At 39.2% G+C, this 8006-nt stretch overlaps 3 protein-coding genes across 3 annotated transcripts; all 3 read left to right on the plus strand.

The window, feature by feature from the left end:
• Positions 1 to 2267: 2267 nt before the first annotated feature.
• Positions 2268 to 3679, plus strand: SARC_03534 (hypothetical protein; the record flags this gene model as incomplete). The annotated part of the gene is made up of 2 exons (XM_014302660.1): positions 2268 to 2609; positions 2897 to 3679. 2 exons carry the CDS (start codon positions 2268 to 2270, stop codon positions 3677 to 3679), a joined length of 1125 nt encoding a protein of 374 aa, XP_014158135.1.
• Positions 3680 to 4450: 771 nt separating this feature from the next.
• Positions 4451 to 6106, plus strand: SARC_03535 (hypothetical protein; the record flags this gene model as incomplete). Its single annotated transcript, XM_014302661.1, has 3 exons — positions 4451 to 4836; positions 5255 to 5459; positions 5910 to 6106. The coding sequence occupies exons 1-3, from the start codon at positions 4510 to 4512 to the stop codon at positions 6104 to 6106; spliced, it is 729 nt and encodes a 242-aa protein (XP_014158136.1). The 5' UTR covers positions 4451 to 4509.
• Positions 6107 to 6461: 355 nt separating this feature from the next.
• Positions 6462 to 7148, plus strand: SARC_03536 (hypothetical protein; the record flags this gene model as incomplete). The annotated part of the gene is made up of 2 exons (XM_014302662.1): positions 6462 to 6707; positions 7061 to 7148. Coding segments are annotated over 2 exons (334 nt in total), but the record flags the coding sequence as incomplete, so codon positions are not given.
• Between the last annotated feature and the right edge of the window lie 858 nt (positions 7149 to 8006).

Below are 8006 nucleotides of genomic sequence, written 5' to 3' on the forward strand. Positions count from 1 at the left end.
CATCTACTATATATATACATATATATATATATATATACGTGTATGTGTACACGTCTACACACATACGTATGTGTACATGCATATGCATATACATATGTTAAACAATAGACGGAAGTGAATTCTACACATAAATATGCTTACGAAAACGCGAGGTCAACGTGTGGATGAGTGGCCGGTACAGTACTGTCCACTAACCGACTCCTCAATCATCAATGGCCACACGCCAGGTTTGACGATTGAGAAAAAAAGGAAGCACTGCAGTCTGCAGTACATGTGCAGTATTGTTCTAATTGGCAGTATGTTCATATTTATAATTCAACAATGTAAAAGTGTAAATACTTCCAAAAAAAAAGGATACATTCGAACTAGGATTTAGGAGCACATTCTTTCTATATATATTTATAAATTGACAGGTTACGATCGTGGCTTGGGCGGCGCCGCGGCGGCCTAGTGCCCGGCTTGAGGTCTGGACGTATGCTCTCTTTAGAGTAGTAGTAGTGTGCACTGAACTGGGCCCAGGGCCAGTGGCCAGCAGTGGGGAATGTGGATCGATTCTATATTTCTATCCTAAAATAGATACCGTCAATAAAAGATTTCAAACAATGTCACCAAAAACTTTGGCAAAAAGCATATAAATACGTATTGAATGCAAATACATATTGAGTCAATCAAAACACTCTATTGTTTCGATTATTTCACAGGGGAAAAAGCATAGCCTTCTGACTTTTTTTTAGAAGAAGGCTATGAAAAAAGGCAATTTACAGAAACAACTAAAACTATTATACAGTAAATATGTATACAGTTTTAATAAAATACTAGGTTTTATATATATATAGAATTAAAACCTAATTTAAAAAACCTCAGAACGGATAATCATGTATAATTCAGAAGGCTATGGATCTGAAAACTTTGTTTCTAAGTATCTGAAGCCAATCAAAATAAAGAGATTTTCCAAAATATATTCTTATAAAAATAATTTTTGTTTTATTTGTTTGTTTTGCTTGTTTTTGTAATTGTTAGTATTTTTTTATAAACAAAATCAAAAAAATGTGTTGATCTCGCCTTGTGTGAGTCTCTCAGTGACAGTTGAAAACTTGAAATCAGAGGGCGTATTTATTTAGAGAAGTTCAGAGCCAACGCCCAACGGTATTTTGTTTTTTAAATAAATAGATATATAATGTATATAAATACGTCTCTCTATTACATAAATAAATACTCTCTGAGAGTCTGACGGTCTGACCTCTGTAGATTACTAGATTCAGATTTGAGATTGTCCTCGACGTTTATTTTGCACGAAACTGCCTTCAAAAACATTAAAACAGGGAATAAACAAAGTACACAATCAAGAGACCTTGAATAACCAACCCTACATAAGAACCATACGTCAGAATTTTCTGAGATTTGGATAGTGCACTCCAAATTCCAAAAATGCAATAAAAAAATTCCCTCAAATTTGAGTGGTGTGGGGTCATGTCTGAGGCCACTATAAGGCCACATCACCCATTTGGGCCGAATGACAAATTTCTGGCCGTCAGAAGATGGGGAGTTCAAATCCGATAAGTTTGAGACTCTCAGAGTACAAAGACAACATTATATTGGTCAAAAGGGTATATTTTGGGCATACCGCAAAATCTGCGAGGTCAACTTTCGAAATAATGGTGCTACAAAAAATTGACCAGCTCACATTTTTCAGGACGACGCGGGATGCTCAAAACCGTCGAGAAATCCCGATTTGAGCCAATATTAGTGTTGCCTTATCATGACGTAGGGTCTCCTCAAGGCCCCGGTTCTTAAAAGTGTGTGAACCATCCACGATAATCAGCTGTAATCCGATTCGTCGAGGTCTATAAATGCTTACATATCATTTCTGGCCGCTGCTATATCAGTGTTTTCCGTTTTCTCACTTTCTAGTTTCTGCTGGGGTATGTAATTAAATACTTATGTATGTATTTAATGTAAATTGTGTAGTGTGTACTGTGGTCTGTGTAGTGGCCTATTCTCTACTAGTAGTGGGGCAAACGGTGGCCGATTGACATTTTCATATACAATATGTATTTATTGCATTTTTTTAATTATCCACGCATTTTAACTCGCGAGACAAGAGAAATGAAGGCAAAATCTAATAAGGCAAAACCAAGTGAAGAACCGTGACTTGTACTTCCTTGTGTCGTGCAATGTGGTTCTTGGTAAATATATATTTAAACAGTATACCAACATACAACCAAGAACATTTCTACATATTGAAACCTACCGCGACATAATAAACCATGGCTACTACTGCACAAAAAAATCAAAATCAGCACCTCCACGTGAATATGGATGAAGGATCTGTTCGCTTTCTATCCGAGTTTTCGTTACTAGAATCCTCTATCAGTCTGATGCTGAAAATACCGCACGATTACGTGCATCCTACAGCTTTCGAGGAGTTACAAGAGGGGTCTTACGGTAAAATCGACTATCGTGCACGCGAGTCAAGTGAGGCTTTGGTCCCGATGTGTAATTCGCAATTACTAGATCCATATTCACAATATCCACTGGCACAGACGCTACTTTACCCGGGCGAACCACTTCACGACGGTCCTCTTATACGTACATTGAGCGAGACTACGGTAAGTGCACTCGTTCCGTCGTTGCTATATATAACCCTTCCTGTCGATCATCACGCAGCAGTCTAACGAGCATATTTGAATATTCCTCGCAGCTGAATTCAGATGCGGGAAGCTCGTTGACTTTCTCGGATATCGCCGAGTTTTCTTCCGATACTCAGGTTGATTTATATAAACTTTCAATGTCCTATCATCAATACGGACACAAAGTGCCGGCTGTTTCCAGTACACGTTTGCGGGAAAGACTCAATGGGTATAATATATGCCATCCTGCTATTTTAAAATCGTAGGTCGGAACTCCACGCTGTTCGTCGCAAAATAGATTCACCATTGAAGGCGGACAATATAGCCAACAATCCATGTCTTTCATGATTGATGCCGTGAATGTTGACGCTGACAGAACAGGACAATTGTACAGTACCGGTATCACTATCATCGAACAGTTTCCGGAGCAGCAAGGCCTTAACCAATTTCGGCTGGAAAAATTGTCTACTCTACACATAAACTCTAAAGACGATGATACATCCGCGGCAGCTTCTACTCTAATGACTGGCCTCATTCCGGCGTTGCCCTCAAGTGTTGTTTCTACCTCGGGATCAACCAAAAAATTCCGGAAGGCTCGAAGTTCCTCGCGTAATGGTGTGAAATCGAAAAGCAGAAAATCCAAAGAACGCGCAGCAAAGCCATCCAAGCAAGCGCATGAACTGTATTCCAGAGAGATTACACCGTTGAAACCAAAACGTCGTCCGCCCATGGTGAAGCAGTACTACTTTACTCAGATTTGCAATTGTCTGTACGAGCTCCTGGTTCCAGTGAGCTACAAGTTGATATGTGATTATGTCTACAAAAGGCTCCCTGCACCACCGTCAGGATTTTCTCAGATCAGCAGAGAAAGTATGGAGTCGAGTGTTCGGAAGACAGTTTCGATGTACACTCAGCAGTATAGTACAACACACAAGCAAGTATTTGCCGTTGTCAACCAGGAAAATGGGTTTGTGATCATGTTTCACCCGGAAGCGGACGCCAGTTCACACTATAAGGCATACCTAAAGCGATGGGATCGTGGTCACTAGCGCAAATCTTTGCACGTATATGCACCTGAGCCGCGATCTCCTAACATCGCGGGGGACTTACAAGGATCAAGAACCAGAAAAGTGCATCGACGCCAAATATAAGCCCTTACTGTGGTGAATTCGGCAACGCCATCACCGCCATTGCATCTGCGCATCGTCGTACCTCCCTCGTCAAAATTGTCTGCCCCTCTAGCTAGAATGGAAGTGGAGGAAAATATTTATTTTTAGAAAAAGATACTGTTACACTATTTATCAGTCTCTTCGATATATAAAAAACTGAAAAAATCATTTGTAGCCCTTCTGAAATCAAGCAAAAACACAGTTAATATTTTTACGTAATACATATTCGGATAAAAGCAGTGAAAAAAACAATGTTCTATTTTCAGGAGGCTATGAAATACAGCACAGATGTTTTTAGGCGGCTATGTAGCCGGCTGCATATCATATCAATATGACACATTGAATGTCAGAATGTCATAGAAACGAGAATCTTGGGTTTTGGGTGCACTAAAACTGACCCATCACATGCCTTCTTACTATTAGACGCTATTTAATTCGGCAATATCCTTATCGTAAATTCACACTGCAAATTTATGATAAGATGTTTCAAAGGGATGCAGAATCTACCTATGTCACATTTTGGGGTAAGTATGAAATCGGTGCCCAACAGATATAATAACGCCCAGGAGTACGCAACTTTGGAACAGTTTTGACTCTTTTGCGCATAATTTGAAATGAAAGACGAGCATTCTAAATCTCTTTTGACTTACCTTGCCTTTCGGCATCCTACTCTTGTGATAGAAAATCCGCGACACCATGCTGAATCGAAAATGTCACCAGCAAGCAGGGGCGGTCGAAGGCGATCGAGAATACAATCGATGTCTGTGAAATCGTCCATTGATCCTATGCGCAGAGATGAGGTTCCTTGTTTCGACTCTGGCTATAAAACATCATCAACAAAAACCAGTTTATACAGCTATCAGGCAAAACAGCCGATGGATATGTCTTGGGGCCTGAGAGGTGATATTCCGTGTTCAATACTAAAATCGATAACAATTAAGAGCCCATATTTAGTAAAGGATGATAACGGCATAGAAGTCGTAAGCCAGATTGGACCCGAAAATAGCGGATGTTTTTTGGACGATGATTCCCCAACGGTGTGTATCGGGTCTAGTGTATACCAATGCGATAAATCAACTCTGAATTTCATCACACGTTTTCCTTAACGCCTTAATTCAACGTTCTTATACTGTTCTCAGCACCAATTGACTGCTTCTGTGAACTGTTGATTCATTTGTTGCGAATAAAATGTGTATATGAGGTATAGTATGTATTCTTCGATACCTAGAATTAGGCGCATCATTTCTAGCAAACAAGCTCGTACACTTTCTTAAAATGGTTCCCGTTTTATTTATCGCGATCACATGAATTTGTTATAAAGCCAGGCTGCTTCTTGTGGTACCTGCTACCAGTTTGCAGTGATATAATTGGGCCTGCGATTGTAGCATCACAAGCCTACAATTTCTGTATATCTGCTTTGCCATACTTATCGCTAGCGAAACAACACTTGTACAGAAAAGAGCGACCTCGCAGCGATATCAGCTTCTACACGCGATAGATCTTGAAGCTTTGCCAGACTTTGAAACAAATGATTTTGAAAGTTACAATAGAGATTCCGACCAACCCGGCGTCAATGATATATTGTACTATAATGACTTGATGGAAGACACAGTTGCTCCCCATGGCTGTCGTATGGATGATCAAAGATGTATTGTCAAAGGTAAGAACGTATATTGAGTATTCAAGTTTTACGTACAAGTTGGTTCTGACAATAATTTATTCCGAAACATTGCAGTCCTTCAAATGAGCAAGTAGTTCGTGACCACGAGACATCCAGTGTTTGCACATGCCTATGTTTCTGGAAGAGAAAATACATTACATGTAATACATATTATTGTACTTTTTGCATGAAGGTACCTTGTCTACAAAAATGAAAAGATGATTTGCTTTGAGCACACAAAATTAATAAGACTACACACTTTCGTATATATCCGCATATACTCCTACACAAATGATATGCTAAAGAGTTCTTTATTATATTTTGATAGTGTATGTAGTCAAATTCAATATCTCGTCCCCACAACAAAACCTCCTGTGATAGATACAAAACAGTAGGAGTGCACTAGTCGTCGTTTCGCATGAGATTGATAATCTGCATTCTATTGTTCAGATATCACGCTGGAGAAAAAAAACAAGAAGGACGAATACGGCATTGGACTGGGGACTGCTCAATATGGACGTCTATTTGTAAATTGTATTCGGCCGGGTTCACTCGCAGATAGAAATGGGATAATCTTTGGTGATGAAATTACTATGATCAATGAATCTGAAACCTTGTACTGTAGTGCACCTCAAGCAGCCAGGTGAGTTTCAGTGGATGGATGTTCATATGTTTTTATGTACAAATCAGTATGTAACTTTTGTATGGGGAGGAATTGAAGTCAGTGCACGGTACAGTGTGTGTTATTTTGCTTTGAGTCCTGAAAGGTCTTGTTATGCACTTTCTAAATAAAATACCCGAGTTAAAAATGAATTGCTGTAAGCTACATTTAATAACAAGCAGGTTCGTTTGTCAGGTGAAAGACCAAATTCTATAGCTAGATAGTAGCACAGTTAACAAGCGCAATTGCATATTTAGATGCTAAGTAAACTATACTTACATATTACGTGTGTGAACAACAAGATGAATAGTTACTAAACCTATATGGCGCTCACATTCTCACATTCAGAGCTATGAAGAACACGCTCAAGGTCAATATTCGACTTCGGATACAGCCTTATACACACAGGTTCACTCTCACTAAAGTAAAAAAGCAACCTCTGGGCATGTATCTCGACAAACGTTGCGTTATAACTCAAGTGTATGAGGGGACTTCTGCCGCCAAAGCAAACATACTTACTGGCCAGAGAATTATTGGAGTGGGAAGGGCCTGTATTCCTGGTGCTGCTACACCCATGATTGCCGATTGTAAGTGATCACTTGATAATCTCGCACCTAAAAACTAGTATATTTCCTGAATGGTGTTAACAGTTTGCCTGTGAAAGTAATATTGTATCTGATGAAAGATAAGTTTGTCCCTTCAATCGCTACACTCTTTGTTTGATTATGACAGCCTTTGCGCCACACGTTGACCGATCTCAAATACAATATTCTAACTTGTGAAGGTAAAACAACAATGAGATGGTCTCGCATTGTACGTACCCATCATGCACATATTTGCTCGCTTACATTCTTAAGTAGGCAATGAAAACGGCGTGTGATTATCGTAATGAGCCGACAGCCGTATACTAATCTCTCGAGTATACTTGTATTTCTAATAGTACTCTGCCGATGTGGAAGAAAGGTAGAAATAGCAACAATGTCCATCGAAGTCTACACGCAACTTACAGCAAATTGGGTGACCAGGAGATCTTAACCAATTTCGAATGCTGCTGAGATATAAAAGAGTCCAGTTATTCTACAGGAAGACCGTGCAGCGCGTCGACAGTAGCCCTAGCACATAATGAAGGCTCTCTCTCTCTCTCGATGTCGCGTCGGAGAGATCGCCATGACAGAAAAACACATTTTAAAAGCAAATTGACAATCTATACCAAACTTAGTAGCGCGAAGAGTAAACAGAACTCATCATCCGAAGCGATGTAATTTAAGATCTCAATCGACCTCCTGCTTTTCGATGCGTACTTAGCATAGGTATAGTATGAGAGTATCAGTTGTTATATGCGAGTCGTTTTTCGAACTGTCGCGACCTCGTTAAATCTAATTTTAAAGTATTGCGTGCAGAAGTGTATCGCTTAAATAAATAGTGCCGACAGCAAGTCGTATGTAATTCCATAAAAGACGTTAAAGCAATATGTTACAATGATAAGGTAATCGCTGAACATTTATTGATCATATCACTACTGATTAGCAAAGAATAGCCCACCAGAACGGTCCATTGGCACAGCAACTATCCAAATATTCAAACCAAAAACGGATGGCCTATATCTATGCAAGTAAACACATCTTCTTTTAATATATGGTCATCAAGCTTTTGATTTTCGTTCGAAACTTGCGTTGAAAATATGTACCATTTCGGGATAGTTCTTGCTCGTGACTCCAGTGACATTAATGCTTGGCCTTGAAGGGCGTTGCGTACTGATACGAAACGAAAGGCATTTCAACAACAATATTTGTATATCACCAGGGTTTTATATTGTATATACACTATAATATATATATATATATATATATGTATGTATATATATCTATATATATATATATATATGT

The sequence above is a fragment of the Sphaeroforma arctica genome, assembly GCF_001186125.1.
Source record: "Sphaeroforma arctica JP610 unplaced genomic scaffold supercont1.182, whole genome shotgun sequence".
Lineage (NCBI taxonomy): Eukaryota > Ichthyosporea > Ichthyophonida > Sphaeroforma > Sphaeroforma arctica.